Source organism: Nymphaea colorata, chromosome 13 (assembly GCF_008831285.2).
Source record: "Nymphaea colorata isolate Beijing-Zhang1983 chromosome 13, ASM883128v2, whole genome shotgun sequence".
In the NCBI taxonomy this organism is placed as follows: Eukaryota; Viridiplantae; Streptophyta; class Magnoliopsida; order Nymphaeales; family Nymphaeaceae; genus Nymphaea; species Nymphaea colorata.
In genome coordinates, this window is record NC_045150.1 from 472,821 (window position 1) to 495,615 (window position 22,795).

The following is a 22,795-nucleotide window of genomic DNA, read 5'->3' on the forward strand; positions in this document are numbered from 1 at the left end:
TATGCGTGTGTGTGGAACTTTATGGCTTCACTGGATCGTGTCCATGAAAACGAAAGCAACAACAGGTGAACAATTGACGACCATAAGACTACTTGCAGTTGCCACCTGTTAATCATATAGGCATATAAACAGGGGATTAGATGGTAGAGCAAAACCTCGGCAACAAAATTTGCCGCTCTGCCACACAAACTACTAACGATACTCCCCACTGTTCAAACAGAGGCAGTTAAATAGGTAACTAATATAAACAGTTTAGCTTCAATAATTTCTTCCCCAAGGTCATCATATCATGAGAGAACCAAAAGAACAAATGGAGGGCCACTGAACTGATTTACCACTCAACTTGAATACAAGCTTGCTCTAACAAATTGAGGCTGTCAACCCATCAACATACGCATGACACACGTACCCCAGATGATTTAGCAATCTAAAATGATTTTACTTAACAAAACTCCCTGTTTTGCTTTCATTCTGCATAGCATGGGGTTTGTCTCTTGCACTGTACAAGATCCAAACCTTTCAGCAGCATTATGTTACAGCAAATCTCCATTGGACATTATTGTGCTTTTGTGCTGAACAGGTCTCTGTACTTCTGCATGGCTTCATAGAGGTATCATCAAATTAGCTGCAAAGTAGCAACGAAGCAGATCAAATGTGTCGGTTTCTATCTGCCCTTGGATAGAGGAAAGGTTTGCTTGACTGAGCAAAAAATTGCAAGCTTGATGAGGAGAGGAAGTGTATGGAAGACTCCGCAAGGCTCCATCACCTTTCTTACATTACACAGTAACGCAAGCATATCTGTAGTTCTGTAACATCATGAAGTGATGATGCTTCTGAGTGGTGAACAGCTGCTATGAACACAAAAGTGAGAGGTAAGAGTCAGCTTTAATTTGTAGAAACTAACATATGTACAATTATTATACACATAACACATGTCTACAGGTATGAGGTACATAGGCACATTTAATACACTTGTCATATATATATATATATGAGGGGAGAAATCTGTGAACATTGTCAGATGGCTAAAAATTAAAAATTTATTGCTAAAAGACAATTGTTACAGCGCATTACTGATGGTTTATGGACTATGGTGCAGTGACAGTTTATGGTAGTTTTAGTCACAAATTTTAAATTTTTAGCTCTGGTAATATTTGTGTGTGTAGGTTATATACCTCATAATGTGCATAATACATGTCATGCGAACACTGTATAGGTATGTATTACTACCTAAGTCACAGAATCTTCTATAAGGCAGAAATACCCATGTTGACATGACCTGACACAGAACGCGGGCATGGGACAACCTTGGTGTATACATGTATCACATAGTACATACTACATACACATACGATACATGTATACACCCCATAATACATGCACATAGTGCACATACGTATAGCTATCTACATATTATACCAGTGTTATCCATATGGTAGGTGATAATCCATGAAATGCATTAATTTTTAATGTTATTTTCATGCACTTTTGATGTGATTTAATGTTTAAATCTCCATGTTTTTGTTTGTATAGGGCTCAAAGAGTTTGATCGACATTGGAGCTAAAACGAAGAAACTATGTGAAAACAGTTGGTCATAAGGGTAAAATCATCTTTTTCTATCCTAAAAACTCATACTTTTAAGTGAATTTAGGCCCTTGAAATCCTAGCTCACATTTATTTAAACTTAGATTTTGCACTTTGTCTTAATAAATTTAAGTTTATGTAGAAACTAAATGAATAAAGTAGAAACAACAAGACATATGAATGTTTTTATAAAAATCGAGTTGATGGCTGAGAGAGCACCACCACTCAGAGAGAGAGAGAGATGGGCATCCAATGGAGTTTCCACGGAACAGCCTCACCACCACTATGAGAGAGAGAGAGAGAGAGAGGCTGGGCATCCTTTGTGTGTGTGTGAGAGAGAGAGAGACAGAAAGAGAGAGAGGGAAGTAAAAAATCATGGCATTCATCTCAAAAAATATAAACGATTTTTTAAAAGAGAGAGAAAGAGAGAGGAGTAAAAATCCCGCCATTCATCCTAATAATATAAATGATTTTAATGATATAGATGATTTTCATGGGATTTGGCATTGGTCAAGTGAGCACTATTCTCTACTCACTCTCTTTTCATATGTAATATAGCCGATGTATGTATATTATTTAGGTATGGTATTATGTAATATAGTGTCCTGAAAGATGTATTGTAACACGTTTCAGTTAGGGCAACCTGTAAGCATATTGTAATGAGCATTCACATTGCATCAAAATATTGTGTAATCACTAACTACCCATATAGGATGGTCCTGCGTTACATTTTTTTGAGGATAGAGTCGCATTGCCACCTGCATCCACAACAGAATTATTCTGGCAAGGCTAGGGCTTCTGAGCACCACAAAGCATTGCTGAAACCAGGATGCAACATTTCTTGCCTCTACTATCCTGTTCCATAACACCCAGTAGCCATGGCACAAGATAACCACAGTAAACAATGCCAGACAAAGGTTGCCAAAGAAGGATGTGAAAGGTGCTTCTAGTCATGAATTCAGTCTATCAGACTGGAGGATAGGGGACAGGCACCTCACTGCTTTAAAAGTGACCAAGACTGGGTTTGCTTTTTAGGGACCTAAGGCTTACCTCTTATGCACCAACTAAGACTTTTGACTGCTTGGGCATCTTGGTAGGGAGAGGGAGAGACTAATAAAAAGAAAGGTAAAACTCTAAAAGAGAAACAGTGAGACTGAAATCCCACCATGCATCCCAAATGAGATGGATGATTACAATGATTAAGCATGTGTTGATTACAATGATTAAGCATGTGTTAAGCACGAGTAGGTTGGGGATTATTCTTTTCCTCTTTAGAATATATAATACATATATATTACTAAAAAGAATACCAAAATACACCAAAATGGAAAACACCCCTTTCTTTCAAGCAGGCCACTTTTTCCGGAAGGCAGCCCAGATGATTTTGCTATGTAAACCTGTGGCCCTGTCAACAAGTGCAGCACCTTGTAGGAATGTCCATGTGACACGTTGGAGCTAGCCCAATGGCTTGCCCACTCCCCCCTCTTGTATATATTAAAGGGATTACCCACTTTGTGATGCTATGTTTTTCTAAATGCAGCATTGTTTTATCTTGTAGTTCCATTGTAAACTTGTGTTGAGCTTTTGTGCTAGTGTTGGTCGTTGCTCTTTTAGAGCTTTAATTAGTGTAAGAACAAGCCTTGCGTTGTGGCATGTTTAAGCTGTTTGGCTGATTTTTCGATTGTATCATACCAGTTTATCAGCTCTTCATCATGTGGAAGTTTTGAAGATTTAAATGCCCAGAACATTTGGTGGACTGCCTTATTAATTCATGTCAGCAACCTCCTCCATGGCTGAGGAAGAAGCTCAACTCTCTCCTAAATTTAAAGTCAATGTGTCAAATTTTCTTTTTTGGGCTGACAATTTGGATGCTTATATCAAGTGTCAAGCTTATTGAGTTATGTCAAAGGCACCACATATCAGAAGTCACAGAATCCAAAACCAACCTAGCCAAGAAGGGAAAAGGGGAGTTGAATATACTTGAGGATGAAGAAAAAAAAAACTTCCAAGAACAAACTAATGAGAAGCATGATGGATGACAACAGATCAGGTCATTCCCCAGGCAATGTTCTTCAAGGTAAAAATGCAATGAAAATTTAACGGGCTTCTTTGCGCATGGATCCTGCAGGAAAACTAGAGTAAACAGAAGAAGGGCTTGATCATCATCTTTGTGTTTCCTCTCTCTTTCTTTTTCTGTCTCTCTCACACACGGCTCCTATGGTGATTATACTTCTCAGTCATTGATCCCCTCATTCTGACCATGTCAGAAAACTTTGCCAACACCTTTCTTTGACAGCAAGACCCTCCTCTTTCCCTTCTTTGTTCTCACTGTCCTCATATATCACCAAGTGATTTGGTTCTCTCCATCCACAAAAGGGAATTTCATTGCATTTGAATTCTGTCAGTGCTTTCCTATTCTAAAAGCACTTTCATAGTGGCAATTAGGCAACTATTATACTGACAGATTCTTTGTGGTTAATTTCTTATTCTTGAGCACTCTGACATTTATCGAAGCAAAAAAGATACCATTTACAAGCTAATCATTCTCCAACAGTGCCACATTGCTTCCAGCATACCATTTGAAGCTAGTCATTCTCCAACAGTGCCACATTGCTTCCAGTACACACTACCCCATTTTTGTCAAAGTTGGAATGTTGTTGGCTTTTTCTTTTCTTTTTGACTTTGGTTGAAAACAAAGTGGGTTTGGTTCATTGATTAGTCAACCTCCGGTGCTGGTAAGGTCCGGACTGTGGTCCTCCATATCCAGTTTACCGGCAGATGAGATCTGTGAGATTGACCAGTCAGCAGGGTGGGTTTGGCTATTCCTTTCTATTGAAAAGGAGTCAGCTATCTGTGCGAGTCACCTTCTTCTAAGCTCCGCAGACGACACAGCATTCTCGTTCAAATGTAGGCCGGCCGTACTTGTGATGGTTCCCCAGGATCAAATATTCCCACCTAGGTCTACGTTGCCACGATATTTTTCAATGGAAGCGGGGGGAGGGGGTTGGGGGGGTGAAGAGTTTGGCCTGGTTTTTGGTGTCGAAGGGGACAAGGATTGACCTTTCTATTGCATATTTTGTCGTACTGGCATAGCCCCACGGATTTGTTTTCAATCAAAGCATCAAGCAAAGCAATCTGGTTCTACGTCCGAAGTGCACGTCCAAGGAGAGACTTTGCTTTACCCAACTCCCCTTTCTTTAATAGATAATAAGGCACCACGCTCCTTCAAACCAATGATGGTAAAGACCTACCCCTTGTTTCAGTCAGAATTAGTCCTCGGGACTCTTGGGACATTCGCTTCTACCAACAGTGAACTATAAAGGATCGCATCCCATAGATATTCAACATTATAGCCTACAACTGATTCAGCTTCTGCTTCTGGGAGACCAGACGGAGCTCGATTAGTTTCTGCTAGACAAGGGATGAGGAACACATCTGCTTTTGCTCCATGACAATCACACATATTAGTATAGTATACCGGGGCCCCCGGCCAGAGCCACACGTGCAACTTTCCCTGCATGTGGCTCATCTGTGCTTTCCAAGGTGCTGCCTATGACTCGGGGGAAGGGGGCATTCGGAATGGAATAGAAAAGTGTGGAGCATTGTCTGAGTGAGTAGGCAGCGCCTACCAAGCCTTGCTTGATGGCAAAGGGGTCAAAACCCTTGTCAATGATGTTGGGGCAAGGCCAAGCCCAAGGAATTCTCCGACTATCCGAACTTTTTGTCTCTTTCTGCTCCAATGGAGATGTAACCATCATGACTCGACGACAGAACCATATGTTTGTATGTATGGGTAAGCCAGGCATACTCATCCAATGGGATGAGAGGGAAAAAGCACTCGCAAAGCTGCACGTAAGGGCTTTTTCAGTCAATCATGCATGTGTTCACTTCAAGCATGTGCCTATTGGCTTTGTACTAGGGTTACCTAAAATCGTTAAAGGACTTTATTGTATCGTTGTGGTAGTTGACTGATATTCTAAGTTGGCCCCTTTCCTTCTTTGTAAGTGTACAATTGTTACCTCTTTTAGTTGCTTGTATCAAAGCTTGGGACATTATGTTGCTACAAGCTGAATTTGAATATAATAATTGTTCCAATAGGCCCACAAATATCAATCCCTTTAGACTTTTTATGACAGGACTTTCATGCATGTTTGTGATGGTACCCCAACAACACAAATCATTCAACCTTCAACTATTGTTAGTTGAATTGGTAAGCATATGCAGGAAATTCATAAAGTCAAAAGAGAGATATGAAATGTATAAGGAATGGGTCAATTAGTCACATTGTCACATGAGTTTTGAGGTTGGAGGCTAGTCATGGTCTATTTTCATCCAGTACCTTTCACAATTGACAATACACATCATAAGTTGACTTCACATAAATATGGTCTATTTAGGGCATGTCAAAAAGTTTTGGTTTTGAAAGCTTTTTGAAAGCACTCAATGTCATGAGCAAAGCCCCCGGCGTAACGAACAATTTTCAAAGTCGAGGGTCAGCGCACATGACTTTGTTTTGCATTTCATCAAAGTAATGCCATTCAATTCAAACTTGCAAGTACTTTGTGGAATACTGAAAGCCTAAGCTTTCCAAGTGTGCTTATGAGAAATGTCATTCTCTTATAGGAAAAACCAAAGCTTTGTGAATGTGCTTATGAAAAGTGATGAGCTGACAAAAGATAAGCAGTATTAACAAGAAGGCTTTGCTTACCTTGCTACGGCCTTATCTGACTTATCTTACCTTAATTTTCTCTGACATTATTTGACCTTACCTTAATTAGCTTAAACCTGCCCTTAATTCAACAACTCAATTAAGAAGAACCTTTAAGATCAGATTGAAAGGAGTGCTTTCTGAAATAGGAGAACTCGTCAAGCTCTGACAGGTGAATTGAATTTTCATTGGATGGCTATTGATGCTGAAGGTCACTTATTAAAGTCAGACAAATCATTCAAAGTGCTTACCAAAAGTGGAATGGAATGGCATTATTCAGAACAAATGCATTTTTTTTAGTCGTTTAAGGACATCAAGGTTTGATGGTAATTAGAATTTTCTTGAATGGTTATCGATACTGAAGCTCACTTATGAAGGTCAGACAAATCCTGAAAATTGTTTACCATACCAAGAAAAAGTTCATATCATTTTTTGAATAATGAAGAATGTCATTCCATTCCAATTGTCCATCAATATGAGTGCCCTTCTTGTCATATAGTCTATAAGAGGGAGTCTGAATAAGCCCTACTTCAAAGTTGTGAGTGCTTTGTGGATGTCAATCAGGCCCAAACAAGACAGATGCTTCAAGAATTCCACACTTGAAGCTTCCACCAACTTAACAAAGTAATACTCAAGAGACCTCACCCAAGAGGAATAAAACATATATGATTCTAACAAAGAATACAAGATGTGGCTAAAAAGCCATGAGTATACACAAGAGGGCTGTATACTATATATAAGGGAGAGAACAAGAGAGAGGAAAAGAGTAGCTGTTGGAGACTAGTTCCAACGGCTAGAAATCTAGCCGTTGGGACTAGTCTCCCCTTTGGATAAAAACAGAAAAGGCAGGGGTAAAAGGGAAAAGATACAAAGTTATATGGAAAAAGGAAAAAACATAAAGAAGGTGAAAAATTACATAAATATCCAAAGTACCCAAACCTATAAAATATATATAGATAAGACATCTATTAGATGATTAATATATATAATGTACATACATATATGTATGTGTATAGATGGGATACATACATTCTAACATCCCCACTCAAACTTACGGTGTGATAACCGAAAGTTTGTCAAGGAGAAATTGAAACCTGGCAGCCGCAAGAGCTTTTGTGAAGAAGTAGTCTAGTTGATATTCGGATGAAACATATGAGAGATCAATATTCTTCTGAAGAAATTCTTCATGAACATAAGGACAGTCCATCTCTATATGCTTTGTTCTTTCGTAAAATGTGTGATTGCTAGTAATATAAATTGCATTTTTGTTGTCACAACAAAGCTTGACAAGATCCATGATCTGAATGCCCATATCTTTCAAAAAACTTTTGAACCACACAATTTTCATCGTTGTAGATGCCATGGCACGGTACTCAACTTCTGTTGATGATAGAGACACCTTATTCTATTTCTTGCATCACCAAGAAATTAAAGAGTTACCTAAAAACACACAAAAACTAGTGGTGGAGTACCTATTATTGGGATCTCGACCCCAATAAGCATCTGTATAACTATAAACAACTAGTTCTAACATAGAAGAGGAAGACAAGAAAAGTCCTTTGTTGTTGATAGTGTTTTTCACATAACGCACGATTTGCATTGCCACTTTCATGTGAACAAAGGTGTGTTTTTGTTGAAATTGACTTATAACATGAACAACATGAGCAATATCTAGTCTGGTGATAGAGAGATAAGAGAGAGCACCAACAGTTTGTCGAAAAGGTGTGGGGTTCTCTAAAATCTCTCCATCATCAATCTTCATTTTTACTTCTAGTGCTTCTGGAGTATCTACAATTTTGTTGTCTGAAATACCTGTTTTGTCAATTAATTCACTAGCAAACTTCATCTGAAAAAACAGATAGTCCAAGAAAATACGTTAGTCTTACCAAATCAGTCATTTAAAAACATTTCTTAAGAAATTGTTTTATTTCTATGGTTCATTTTTCGTCACTCCTAGTAATTACCATATCATCAACATACAATAATAAAATAATTATACCTACCGAAGTATTTTTCACAAACATGGTTGTATCAAAGTAGCAAGATTTAAAACCTTGATTAAACATGACACTATTAAATTTGTCAAACCCGGCCTTGGGAGCTTGTTTTAAACCATACATGGCTTTCTTAAGTCGCAAAACCTTGTTTTGAGGTAGATCCAATCCAGGAGGAGCACTCATCAAAACTTCTTCATATAAATGACCATTTAGAAAAGCATTTTTAACATCCATTTGAAAAATGGGTCACTGTTTGACTATGTGACACAGATACGGCAGTTTGGGTCACGTACCGGCGTTGACACGCCGACACGCGGATCCCAACACGTGGACACGGCTGGATACGTTTTGGATCGGGTCTGGGTCAGACCCAATCCAAACCACTTTCATAACCCAATTTTATTTTTAAACCTCGTTTTCTTTTTACGCTCGACGGTCGACCTTGTCAGACCCGATCCAAACCACTTTCATAACCCGATTTTATTTTTAAACCTTGTTTTCTTTTTACGCTCGATGGTCGACCTTCCTTTACCTCGACGACTTCCGCGGCAGCACAGTTCGGCAATGGCGGGCGACGGCGACGACCTCCGGCGATCGACGGCGACATCCGGTGGCATCCGGCAACAGACAGGTAAGTGTTTTTTCTATTATTTTTGATATTAGAAGTTAGGGTTTCAACTTTCATTTGGGGATTTTTTAGATTGGGTATTTCTTGCCGATTTGGGGATGTTTTGGTTTGAAGATTGGACGGTTAAGGATCCTATTCTTCAATACTATGTGCGATATTTTCTTTTTTTTTTTTGTTTGATTTTGGGATTTGGGGATTTTGCCGATTTGGGGATTTTGCCTTCGTTGTTGTTGATGATGCTAGATAATGATGAATACGTGATAATAACAATCAAGTGAGATAAGCAGGTTCAGCTACATAGTCGATCGCAGCTAGATATTATAGATGAACTCAGCTGTTCCTAGGAAATTAATGATTCTAGCATCCAATCTAGATGGCATTAACATATAAAATGTCAATTTTAGAAGTTTATGACATGATAGTATGCATATAAATTGTGAAATGCATATATTTTTGGCTACATGACAGATAAACGATATTGAAGGAGTTGAAAAATCTTTTAGACATGAATGAACTGCTTCTGCTTTTTTAAGTATGAAGGTTTAGTATGATCATTTACCATTCTTGAACAAGTTTTCAGCCTTCCTTCCTTCCTTCTGCTTCTGATGTTCTATCTTCCACTCTTCCCATTTTCTGTCATATTCATTCATAACCTTATCTTTTTCAACTCCATCTAGTTCATGGGCTTTTCCATCTATGGCTTTGGTTAGGACTAATTTTGGTTCACTTTTAGACCCATCAGCAAGTCCCGTAAGCCTTTACTTTTAATGAAATGTTTATAGTTTTTGTTCAATAAACATAATTCGATGAAGTAAGTTTAGGGAGAGGAGTAGAAGAAGTTTTTTCATCCATAATGTGTACCTTATATAGATGAAGTTGAGGTAGCCACAAGAATAGAGCCAAAACAGCTCTCAACGTTAGTAAAAAATCCACAAACTCAGCCACCAAAAACAGCAAGAAGGCAGCTCCAAAATATGAAGAGCTTGCTGCCACGATACTAGGAAACAGTCATAACTTTTGACAGCCACGGAAGCTTCATAAAATGTTCTCAAACCTGTCACGTAGATCAGTTTAAAACCTCAAGAAATAACCCAGCAACAAGAGAAAAACAGCACCTTCTTGAGTCATAACACAGCCAGCAATATATCGAACACTTGGAGTGCTTCACAGCTTCAAAGAAAGAACACGGGCTGAACAATTTCAAACTTTCAAGGACGGCAAGACGAAGAGCTAAAACATGGCTCTGATACCATGTAAATCAGGCCCAAACAAGACAACAAATGCTTCAAGAATATCACACTTGAAGCTTCCACCAACTTAACAAAGTAATACTCAAGAGATCTCACCCAAGAGGAACAAAACATATATTGATTCCAACAAAGAATAAAAGATGTGGCTCAAAAGCCATGAGTATACACAAGAGGGCTGTACACTATATATAAGGGAGAGAACAAGAGAGAGGAGAAGACTAGCCGTTGGAGACTAGTTCCAACGGCTAGAAATCTAGCCGTTAGGACTAGGTTCCCCTTTGGTCCCCTTCGGATAAAAACAGAAAAGGAAGGGGTAAAAAGGGAAAGATACAAAGTTATATGGAAAAAGAAAAACATAAAGAAGGTGAAAAATTACATAAATATCCTAAGTACCCAAACGTATAATATATATATATATATAAGACATATATTAGATGACTAATATATGTAATGTACATACATATATGTATATGTATAAATGGGATACATACATTCTAACATCGCGAGTGCATGCTTTGTGGGCTTTGCTCGTCAAAATGACGTGATGTGACATAGTAACGCAAACCGAGTGCTTTGTGCTTTGTCCTCTTGCTTCGCTTTGAGTGTTCCCTGACACAATGAAAAGTGAATGCTTTTTGAGGGAAGAGATCAGTTTGATCCGGATTGATCTCCCATTCACACGGTGGTAGCTGAGCTATTGATAGCTCACGTCAATCGTGGCAGCGAGCAGGTCAAGGCATTGGACCTATCGATCCATGCGGAAGAATCCTATGGAAACGGAGTTGAACAACCACTGCGCTAAAAGGAGAGCTTCATGTTTCGTGCACACACAAACATTTTTGCAGTCCATCTTTCTTTCCCAAGCCGACGGGGCAGGGATAGAACTACTTAGAAAGAAGGATCCAATGCATTGCCATCCCCATTGGTCACTGGAATGCGCATCGATCACGAAAGGGGCATTTGTCTCTGCCATGTGTTGCCCTTGTGGACAGCAAGGCTCGAACTAGAATGGACTCCACCCTTCCCTATTGATCATACAACAAAAGCATATGGTTGGCAATCGTAAATGGCAAGCAATGGATTGACCTTCTTTGCCCCTTTCTTCTTAATAGGGGACAACAAGCGGTTACATAATGATGTCACTGTCTGTTCACAGTGGCGACTCGAACTACCAACCCACATCTGCTCATGGTTGGTCCCATGGTCATGGTGGGGGTTCTTTCGGAGGACGTGGGATGTTGCCTACCCCCAATGTTTCTCTTTGATCTAAAAATGTTCCTACCTGTTTTATTGCAACAAACGGAGTCACATCAAAGCTAATTGTTGGAATAATCCACAAAATAAAGGCAAATTTAAGTGGTGATCAAGGAGTATGGTACATTGATTTAGGGGCAGCCTCTCATGTTACAGGTATTGCCGATAAGTTCTCTAGTTTAGTTCCTTATTTTGGTAAAGGTAATGTAGTTACAGGAGATGGAACTCGTCATCCCATCACTCATGTTGAAAATGTTTCCATTCGCATGCGTGATCCAAGCCTCAAGCTCTCCCATGAACTGCATGTTCCTACTATCAAGAAAAACATTACTTTTGTTTCTAAACTTGTTGATCAATCCAGTTCTTCTGTTGAATTCACTCCTTCCATTTGTGTCAAGGATCTTCTAATGAAGACGACGTACGCTAGAGGCGAGCATCAAGGAGACATGTACATCCTTAAGGAAGATGAATTTAGTGATTATAAAACGAATATGTGAAAGACTAATTCTAAGGACCAAAGCAGATGTTAATGAGTTGATTTAATTGTGTGAGTTGAATGGTCAATGGCAAGGACTGCTATCCACAAGACTGAGATGTGTGACCATCACAAGTCCAGAAAAGCTGTAGGCCGTAGATGAACGATGCAGAGAGAGACAGAGGAAATGGGAAATTTGAAAATGAAAATGGAGCTCTGACTTCGTCAACTCTATTAGCATTTTGTTAGGGGTATCATGTAGAAGGACATGTGTTGACCATTTATCTTTGAACATCGCCTAATAAGTGATCTGATCTGTTCTCACATCAATGAAAGGTGAGAATTTCAAGAGTCTCTCATGGATACTTAAGACACAAGGATAAATGCAGATATTTTGAAGTTCAAAAGCATGGGAACTTCTTAAGAGAACGCATGCCTCTAGAGACATGTTCTATAAGTACCTTCAAAGCAAAACAAATAGCCCACAATAAGGAGAGATGACTATAACAAAACACTTTGTGCAGCCATCATCCATACGGGATGAATTGGTTTACTTTAATTAAAGTGGCATAGTGAAGCATGATGTACCAAAAAGAAGTTGCATCATGAACTTTTACAAGTTTCCTTGTCCTTCAAGCAAGCAAGCGCTAAAGTACCTTAAATACCTATCTACTAAATTGACCATGAGCATTATCGAATGAATTCACTAGTTCATCTCTCCATTTTCATCAGATGGATTTCATGCAAAAAATTATTACCAGCAACTAGAAGAAAATATATGTAAGCAACCAAGGATTTCATGTTTGAAAACTATGATAAATGCCATACATGATCAGCAAAAACAGCTGCAACATGCATCATATGGAATAATGGCAACAGTGGTTGTTTTTTGAGCACAAATTGAATATTGTGGGAAGAGGATGAAAATAAGAAGAAAAGGAAAGGAAACATTGACAGTTACCACACAAAGCTTCAGAATATGTGAAGTTCAGCAGATGCATTTGTTAGCAAACAAAAGAAGCAGTCCAGAATGGATTCAGACAAGATACTCTTGAGGTGATTCCAACTTCTCAGTTTTGATTTCAACATCTTTCTTATACAGCCCTCTGCTCCTATTGAGGAATCCAAGCCTCATCAACTGTGCATACTTGTTCCTCAGCTCTGCGAGAGGATGCTTATGCACCAGGTTAAACCCATCATAGGCTTCTCTGAGGATGACTGTTTCAATACCCCCCTTTCGAGAAATGTAGAAGATGCCAGGGTGACGACCGAAAACCTTGGTGAACTTCTGAGGCAGCTGCAGTGGTGCACGTAAGTTGCTTAGATTCCTTCTCTCAGTCTTTCCTTGGATGGTGAGGTGAAGAAGCTCATGGAAGACACCCACAATCCTCTTCTCAGAAACATCAGTCCGACGATCCAGATGAGAAGGATCTGCATAAGGGGAACTGTATGGGAGAGTCTGCCATTCTCTCAGCCATGACATGCATTTCTTCTTGAGCCCAAAACCACGGGTGAACTTCACTGGGAAGGATAATGCTGCTGATGCAGTAGAACATATCTCTCCAGTCAAAGAAGAGGAAGATGATTTGATTAGGGCAGGCACTGCAAGGTGATCATCCCAGCAGAGCAGCTTCAGGGCTTCACGCCCGTCTTCAAGACAAACTCTTTCGAAGAGGTGGGGGTAGCAATGCGCATAATCTTTGTCTTCCAATCCCATGTCCCATCTCAACTGTTCAATAGTCTGTAGGGGCAATGTCATACCCTTACTGAGCATCAATAGCTTGCAGAGGGACTCCACCAGTTGAGGACCTTGTTCGTGTAGGTATCGACACTCTTCTTGATGGAGAAGGACAGCTTCTTCTGTCAACCTGAACCAAGGAACAGAACCACTGGCATTACCTATTGTAAACTCCTCGAAAATAGTAGGATACCTTCTCATAAAACTGGAGACTCTAACATCCAAGCCCATCTGCCTGCGCCGACGCGACAGTTCCCAGATGGGTAGGCAACTCTTGGAGCTCCCACAGATCCTATCCTTGAGATGGCACACAGCTTTCAGGTCCTTCTCCCTGGCCACCACATCATCCAACTCTTTGTCCTTGACCCATTTCATTCTAACATTCACTAGAGAAGCAGCTTGTAAATACCTAGAACTGATGACTTTGTGACCATGGACAACCTTCTTTTTTAGTTGCAACATGGCACTATCCATTTCTCACCCTCTCTTAAGTGTATCTGTCAGCTATCAACCTCCCCCTTTCCTTCCCTCAGCTGGCATGGCATGTTGATGCTGGATGAATAAACAAAGTGATTGAAGACTAAAAGGAGTTCAAAGTGAAAAGAGCTACAGTAAACATAATTTCTTCATAATTCTCTACAAAAGAACAAAATAAAGGTATCTGAACAAACAAAAAAAAGTAGGAAAAATTAATGAAAAGTAAATTCCAGACCCCAGTTAGGTCTAAACAGACTTGAAGATTGTTCAATCATGAGAATGAGATACTTGAGGTGGGTATACAGAATCTCATTGTATTCTGCTCACATGAGCACTATCATGCAGCATGCAAGCAAATTGTATGCTATCTGAAAGCACAAAAGCAGAACTAGGTAAAATAGCACAGTCATTTGATATAACATAAATAGGGAACAATACACCAACAGTCATACAAGTCATAAAAAGGAAAGCTGAAACAGCAACCGTAGCATCTAGATGGATACAAGAACCTCAGATAAAAGAAAAGTAGAAAATAGAAGAAGGTCAATCAATGCAGACTTCCCTAAGCTGTATAAAAGAAAAGTATTCCACCTGAATCTGTTCAACAGGTACCACAGCCTGCAGATTTATCCAAGAACCTCACATGTTTTAAGTGTAAAAACAAATAAAAAAAGTCACCTGCATGCTCCGCTGCACAAGACATAATAGGAGACTGCAGAGCCACCTCAACTAAATGCTATCTAAAAGCACAAACTAGTGGTTGCAAGGCACTTTGCATATGAGCAGCTGTATACCAAGTTCCACAAAAACATGGCAACTAACTACCCAAAAAAATATGGTCGCAATTGATCCTAAAGATCAATAGGACACAAAGGTATAACACAAACAATGAACCAAAGTTGTTTTTTGACAGCATAAACAGCATGCAGCAAAGCACATTAACTTTTTACCACAAGAAGTCAAACCACCACTGTATGTCATCTGGAGCAGGTCCGGAACAACAATGTAAATGGATGGAAGCTACTTAGCATTTCTACTGTTCTCATCAAAAGGAAATTTGAAGTCACTGGCTACCACACATTTTTTTAACATGATAGCAATATGTTAACTGATATTTGATATGTGCTAATTAAGTAAAAGTTTGAGTTCAGGAGAAACCTCAGGCCACAAAGGGTTTTTCAAAAGAATTAGCTTAGTTAGTTCTTTCTACCAATGTTAGCTTTCTTTCCCCCTCATGATGTATATTGCCACTTCAATGCCAACCACCAAACATTTAAAATTGTTAGAATGCAATTATGGCAGAAGTTAGGATGATGATTGTGTTCAAATGCTTTCCGTGTCTGGATTGCAAGATTGCTAAAAGCAGATTATTCATGATGCCCTTTGTTCATAAATAATCAAATCAATTGCTCCAAGTTCCAACTATAAATCCTGATAACTTTTAGCATCTTTTTGCAATGTTGTACGTATCGTACGATACGGGGCCGTATCGTACGATACGTACCGTATCGATTTCCTTTTACGGTACGATACACCCCCCGTATCGTAAATGGGGGGTGTATCGTCCCTGTCTGTATCGTATGATACGGGCTAATTTTGAAAAAGAGCCACCCTACGCCTCCTTTTTCACTTTTTCTTTAAAACGTCCTAGAGTTCTTCATTTGTAACGTGGGGATTGTGCGTCCAAGGGGGGAGATCATCAATTTTCACCGTGAAAACATCGATTTTCACCGTGAAATCGAAGATTAAAGGGTCGATTTGTGCGTGGGTGGTTGATTTTCGTTGGGAGGAAAGGGGTTTTCTTTATTTCTTCTTCGTAGGTATGAAATCTCATGTTTTTACCATATATTCATAATTTTTTACCGTGCAATCGTAGATTGAAAGTTTTTGAATGTTTTTCATTAAGTTTACCATAGGATTTCGTTTTTTTTTTTTTTTTGAAGATATGAATCCTACATGGCAATGGTGCGAAAGGGTGAAGGAGAATAACCGCTTGAAACTCAAATGTAGCTTTTGTGGGAATACATTTTCAGGAGGGATTAGTAGAATGAAACACCATTTGGCAGGGACCTCCAAAGATGCGTCTCCTTGTGTTGGAGGACCAAACAAACCTTTGCCTCCATTTGTGCATCAGCAATGTTTAGATATGTTTCATCCTTTACATCAAAAGAGGATACAAAAAGAAATTGAAGAGGCGGATGTAGGCTATAATGAGCATTTGGAAGATGAAGAAGAAGAGGAATAAGCTTATGAATGTGATGATGAAGATGATAGCAGTCTAAGAACAGATTTGGAGACCTCAAGAGGTAGAGATCGTAAAGGAAAAGGGATCATGTTCAAAGGAGGTCGATCTGGCATAACGGGAAGGAAGAGAAGAGGCACAGCAGATAGGGTTAGGCGTGGTATTGCGACCACCTAGTGGTAGAGTTCCAACTGGTAGGCCTAGTGTTGGCTCTATTAAGAGCTTTTTCCCTTCATATACTAGCTCAAGTGGTCAGCGCAGACTCGTGCTGCTATGACATCTAAAAATATGTTATATCAAGCACAAAAGATGGTAGGGAAATGGTTTTATGATGCATGTATTCCATTTAATGCAGCTAATTCTTTTCAATTCCAAGCCATGGCAGATGTAATTGCTTCTATAGGCCCCGGATTCAAAATACCATCATATCATCAGTAGAGGGGTAAAATTATTCAAGATACAGTGAAAGAAGTGTCTGAACATTGGGATCAATTGAAATTATCTTGGAAGGAAACAGGTTGCTCCATTATGTCAGATGGATGGACTAATACAAGGTCAAGAACACTTGTAAATTTTCTTGTTTATTGCCCTAAAGGTACAATGTTCTTGAAATCCCTTGACTTGTCTGATGTTCTTAAGAATGCTGAGATTTTGTTCAATGTTTTTTATAATGTCATACAAGAAGTTGGACCTGCAAACATTGTACAGTTTATTACAGATAATGCTGCAAATTATAGATGCAGGAGATTTGTTATTTCAAAAGTATGGAACATTTTTTTGGAGTCCATGTGTCACTCATTGTGTTAATCTTATGCTTCAAGATCTTAATGAGATAAGATCTTAATGAGATGCATGATATGAAATCAGTCATTGACCAATTGTCAAGAGGTAACAAAATTTATTTATAATCATGTATATGTATTGAGTTTGATGAGAAAGTTTACAAAAGGAGTTGAATTGATACGACCTGCACAAACTAGATTTGCCACAAATGTATTGACTATGCATAGTGTTATGAAACAAAGAACTCATTTGAGGCAGATGTTTGCTAGTGAATAATGGGTTGCATATCCACATGCTCATAAAAGAAATGCTTTTTTAGTTGTGGATATCATATTTAATAATGAATCTTGAGAATCATGTGTGAAGCTATTGAAGGACTGTGTTCCATTAGTGAAAGTCCTCAAGTTAGCTGACAGCAAGGATAGGTCTTCCATAGGTACTTATATGAAGCCATGGATAAAGCAAAAGAAGCAATTCGAGACAACTTAAAAGGAAAGAAAAAGTTATATATGCCCATATGGAAGATGATAGATAAAAAATGGACTGGACAGCTTCATCAACCTCTTCATGCAGTAGCTTACTATCTAAATCCTGCAATTAGATTTTCTCTTACATTTAAGAAGGACAGAGAAGTCTTGCATGGTTTGTTGGATTGTATTAACGTGTTAGTGGCAAATTTTAGAGAACAAGATGTCGTCAACAATGAGTTGGATCTAAATGATACTTGTTATCGGGGCATGGGACAACATTCGAGCCAGGACAACCATGCGTCCAGGTAAATACATAGAAATGTTTAATTTACTTTGCATTTGTTACATTTGATTCTTTTAGAACTTTCACATTGATTTGTTATAATGTTATATTTTTGTTTAGATTTGTGGTGGAATAGGTATGGGTTTGATTGTCCAAACCTAGCACGTTTTGCAATCAAAGTCCTCAACCAGACATGCAATGCTAATAGATGCGAAAGGAACTTGAGTGTGTTCCAACATATCCATAGCAAAAAAAGGCATAGGCTCGAACATAAAAGGTTGAATGACCTTGTCTTTGTTCGATATAATATGAGGTTGAAACAAAGGTAATATAGCTTAATGTTTTCATTGTTTGTACAATATACAAGTTTTCTCTTATGTAACGTAGAGAATTGCAAAAACCAGCAGCAATGAAGCACACATCTCAGTTCGATCCTATCAGCTTGGAAAACTTTGACGATCTGGAGCCATGGATTGAGGAAGAACCAGCTACAATATTTGATGATGAAAATCTTGAATGCTTCAACCTTGAAGCTGAAGCAACAGAAGGCTTTGTTGATGAAGGAGAGTCTGCTAGTGCTACTGCTGGTGCTGAATATGTTGGTGAGGATCTTCCAATTTTTGATGATGAAGATGAAGAAAAAGATGAAGATGATGAAGATTATGAATCACGAACCATTATATGTATTGAACGACTTAAGAGTTATGAATCTATGGTTGTTGAACACTTGAATGTTTTATCACTTTATGGTTTATGCTTTGTTGATTGAAATTGAATGATATTGTTATGAATTTTGATGTCTATGAAGTATGAATGATGAACCGTGAACGCGTAAGTTTATAGCATTTAGCAATAATAACTCTATCATTATCTAAAAGACTAAAACATGTTTTCTATGAAGAATTTATTATTTTCAATTTTTTTCTGATTTTTTTTATGAATTTTCCGATTTTTTTTATTTTTCTGATTTATTATTATTTTTTAAAAAAATTACGATATGTTACGATACGGCATATCTTAAAGCCCGACCGATACGGCTTACGATACGCGTTTTACAACATTGTCTTTTTGTCAATCATTGTTGTTAAATGCAATGAGGTGAAGTGAGGTATTGACTCTATCATGAGGCAAGGCACAAGCCTGGATGCACTGGAGTGTAACCTTCAGGATCAAAATGATAAAATATATAATAACCATAAAAATAATGAAAAAAATAAAGAAAAACAACTAAAAAATAGCAAGTACATAAGAAAAAATAATAATTTAAGAAACAAGTTTAACATGTGTTAGTCATCTTTGATCAACTTGATGTGTGATACTCGTTATTGGGCTGGTCTTAAACCTTCAACGAAGTTCAACAAGCTAATTTAAGGCTAGTCTAAACTAGAGCACTTCCCATACATTTGTTAATTAAATTTACTTTACTCCAAATAAACTTCAATTAAGACAAAAATGAAGCCCCAACAGTGAGTTAATATCAATTATAACTAAAAACCATTGTGAATTAATTCTAACATTGTCCTAAAAGGAGAATACAAACCATACCACAAGTGAAAAAAAAATTGTCAATACCTTGTATGAAACACTAATGGTAGTAAAGTAAGGAAAGAAAATATTACAACCCAATTTTACTACTAAAATCTAGCAAAAAGTCAACAAAATATACTGCTGAAGAATAAGCTAGCAACATTTTGATTACACTCTGGAGGTTGGTAAGAATGGAGGTTTTATCGGTTTGGATTTGTTCAACGGTTGGAGCAAAAGGAAAAGGCAGTTGTCTTCTGAGAAAGGCACCCACGCTCGCCTCTTGGCAAAACTCTTCAAAAGAAGAACCATCTTGTCAAGGCCCCACCCACCCCCTTTCTTTACCCGCTGGCTGGCGGAATGTCAGCATCACCCTTTGTCACCTATCGATGGAGAGAGTTGTCCCCAAAAGTGAAGCATCTGGGGGCGATGCTAGAGGCGTTCTGCTGGTAGGAAGGCTGACCACAAATAGTTATTCTCTACTTAAATGAAGGCGTTAGATGTTTGTTTCCTCTTTTAGACCTACAATCATTTCTGAGGCGTTGTTTGTCCTATCCCTGGATGAAAACCAATGCAAGGATCGAATGCCGAGGATACCAACAAAATACCTTTTATGCACTGCGTACATTAACAGTCAAAAGAAACAAGGTAGAATCTTGAAGAAGCCCTTCAACATAGGAGACGCCATAGAAAGGGACCTCAAAAACCCTATCCCTCCCAGTGTTGGATGCTGAAGCGGATGTACAGTGTCTTTGTAGAGTGTCTTCTTTTCCACACCAACCATGTAACTACATTTCTCTTACCATTTTTGCTTTTTGGTGTCATAATATAAAAGAAAAGAGTGTGAATGTTGCATATACTAAATCCAAGTTCAATAGTAGAAAAGAATGAGTATTTATTGGAAAAGCTCAAGAAAAAAAGAAAAAAACGAATGGAATGGGACACTGACTTTTTCTTTCACTTGGAGGCAGGAGTATCTCATCTACCGGATCGTTGTAGATATCCATTTTCGTTAGGAATTCCGTGTGCAAATCCAGCTAACATAAGCAACTACGTTATGTAGTAAGATAACAACAAAAATAGATCCTACATTAAAGTAGAACCTTGTCATGAAACTAAAATGGCCAGCGTGATAACTAAAGACATTGACCTTGTTAAAAATGACCACTAGTGTTAAAAGTTATGAAGAAACCACGTTAAAAACTACTGCTGCCCAACTTAACACAGGCTTGTTCAGACCAGGTAGAGATAATGACTTAGAGCACCTGACGGATCCTTCCATTGCCCCATCCTAGATCAGAAATTTACTAATCTAAGGTTCATGCAATTAGAACTCAAAGTAGCTGGATTCTCCAAATTTGCCAGAATTCTCGTTGAAGGACTCTTGGCGCGATAGTTTGAGGAGCTAAAGGAGCTTCCAGCTGCAAACTGATCCTTCTGCCTAAATTTCCGTGTTGCTTTGAATGTACAAAAGCACTAAATTAATCCAAATTTGTCCTAAGGCAGAGAACTAGTTGCTGATTCAGAGGACAACGATGGATTTTAATCCAAAATGCAAAAGAACATGGCCCATAATGTCCATGACAGTTTCCTTGAAGAAACCAACAAGAAGGTGTCGTTTCGTTGATTCTCTATATCACCAGCATGATGGTATCGACTATAGGCTCGATTAAAATCAAAAGGACAGTCAGAAATTGAAAGAGGAACAAAATATGCGCAAAGAACGTCAGAGAACTACAAGGCCCGCGGTAAGAGTCGAAGGGGAACTGTCAGCCGGGAGGGGAGAGAGATTAAGAGCGACTAACCTGTGAGTGCCGAAGAGACCAGAGAGAGCCGGAGAGTCGACGGAAGAGGTGTTTCGCCTGGAATTCCAGACTCCATTTTCTTACCAAATGTGCGGATACCATATAGGAACTTGTTCCTAGTGCTGCTTGTGCAATACCATAACATGCGGCTATGCTTGTGGTTTACTGAACGATCACAACTATCCCATACTCGTCCGATGAAATACTTTTAGAAACGGTTATATGAGCAAAACAGCATCTTGTATCTCCGTTCTACGAAATCATTCAACTCTTGTACAAGTTATTCTATCCATTTTTTTCTCTCCGAGTTAGTGTGAGTTTTTCTGCTTCCGAAAACATGATTAGTCCAGTTCCTTCATCGCGAAGAGAAAATCCTTGTCCTTTTGCTTATCGTTCCTTCATGAGATTGGCACCGAATAATGGATTCAAACTGTAAGATCCCCACAAAAAGGGAAAACCTGTTTATTGAACCGAATAATGGATTCAAACTGTAAGATCCCCACAAAAAGGGAAAACCTGTTTATTGAAGTCAATCAAACAAATAACAATAAGAAGAAGAAGATGGAGAGAGACAGAGAAAGAGAGAGATACAGAGTTTACTGGAGATGCTAGCCGTCGAACGAAAGAGAAGTCGCCGGAAATGTTCGCCGTCGGAGGAGAGCGTGAGGGGAGGGAGCCACGAGGGAAGACGGCACGTCCCCAACAGACCGGGTCAGGGGAAAATCCATCCTAAACAGGTTTTCTCAAACCGGACTACCGAGTTTTCGGGCATGCTTTTGTGTCAACGAACGGACCACAACTCTGTCATCTTTCAAACCACGCCGATCAGGGAATTCACATACCAAATAACGTTGAGCGTAGAGATGTCAGATATTCACGTGTTTAGATTTGAATTTGAATTTAAATATAATAAAAAAATCATATCTGAATTCGGATTCAAAATCTAAATGTCATAATCCGAATTCGATTTAAATTTAAATTTTATATTCATATCCGAACTCAAATCCAAATTTTGTCGATTTTCAAAATGTAATGGCATTAAATATATTAAATATAAGATATTTATCTAAAAATAAATCTGATTCAAATTTTGTTAATTTATATATATATATATATATATATATATATATATAATTAAATTTAAAACTTTCTAAATGACATAAGAAACACCTACAAAAATTTGTTTACTAGTTAATTGATATGGATGCACGTTTTTAAAACACGAGTGAGACAATACGAGATGCCTAGCTTTTTTTGGCACAAATTCCCATCTCATTTGCCATTTTTTATGACATGTCGAGTTCTAGAACTGCTATTGGAATATGGCTAGTTAGACACATTTCACACTGAAGCTTAGCCACCATAGATTAAAAAATTCAGCATATTAAAGTTGCTTTTCTTTAATGCTAGTTTAGGAGAAACTACCTTCCCCGTAAAACCCCTAAGCTCATATCCCTATGTCTCTAAGATTCTAGTTTAATTTGGAGCCTGAATGGACTTGTGATACATCATTTAACTTAACTCACATGTAGCACTTGCTCTCATTTGCAGCTTAAATGAGTAACACAATGGAGCA

General features: G+C 38.5%; 1 protein-coding gene across 7 annotated transcripts; it reads right to left on the reverse strand.

Annotated features, from left to right (window-relative positions):
* Nucleotides 1-221: 221 nt before the first annotated feature.
* Nucleotides 222-22,025, reverse strand: LOC116266815 (protein WHAT'S THIS FACTOR 9, mitochondrial). Of its 7 annotated transcripts, none has more exons than XM_031648210.2 (4): nucleotides 21,820-22,025; nucleotides 21,220-21,649; nucleotides 12,859-14,187; nucleotides 222-851 (listed from the first exon to the last, which is right to left on the reverse strand). In XM_031648210.2, the coding sequence occupies exon 3, from the start codon at nucleotides 14,107-14,109 to the stop codon at nucleotides 12,934-12,936; it is 1,176 nt and encodes a 391-aa protein (XP_031504070.1). In that variant the 5' UTR covers nucleotides 14,110-14,187; nucleotides 21,220-21,649; nucleotides 21,820-22,025; the 3' UTR covers nucleotides 222-851; nucleotides 12,859-12,933. The 7 variants fall into 7 exon arrangements, with proteins under 7 accessions (XP_031504070.1, XP_031504069.1, XP_031504064.1 ...); XM_031648209.2 differs by having other exon boundaries at nucleotides 21,220-21,677; XM_031648204.2 differs by having other exon boundaries at nucleotides 21,220-21,735.
* Nucleotides 22,026-22,795: the final 770 nt, after the last annotated feature.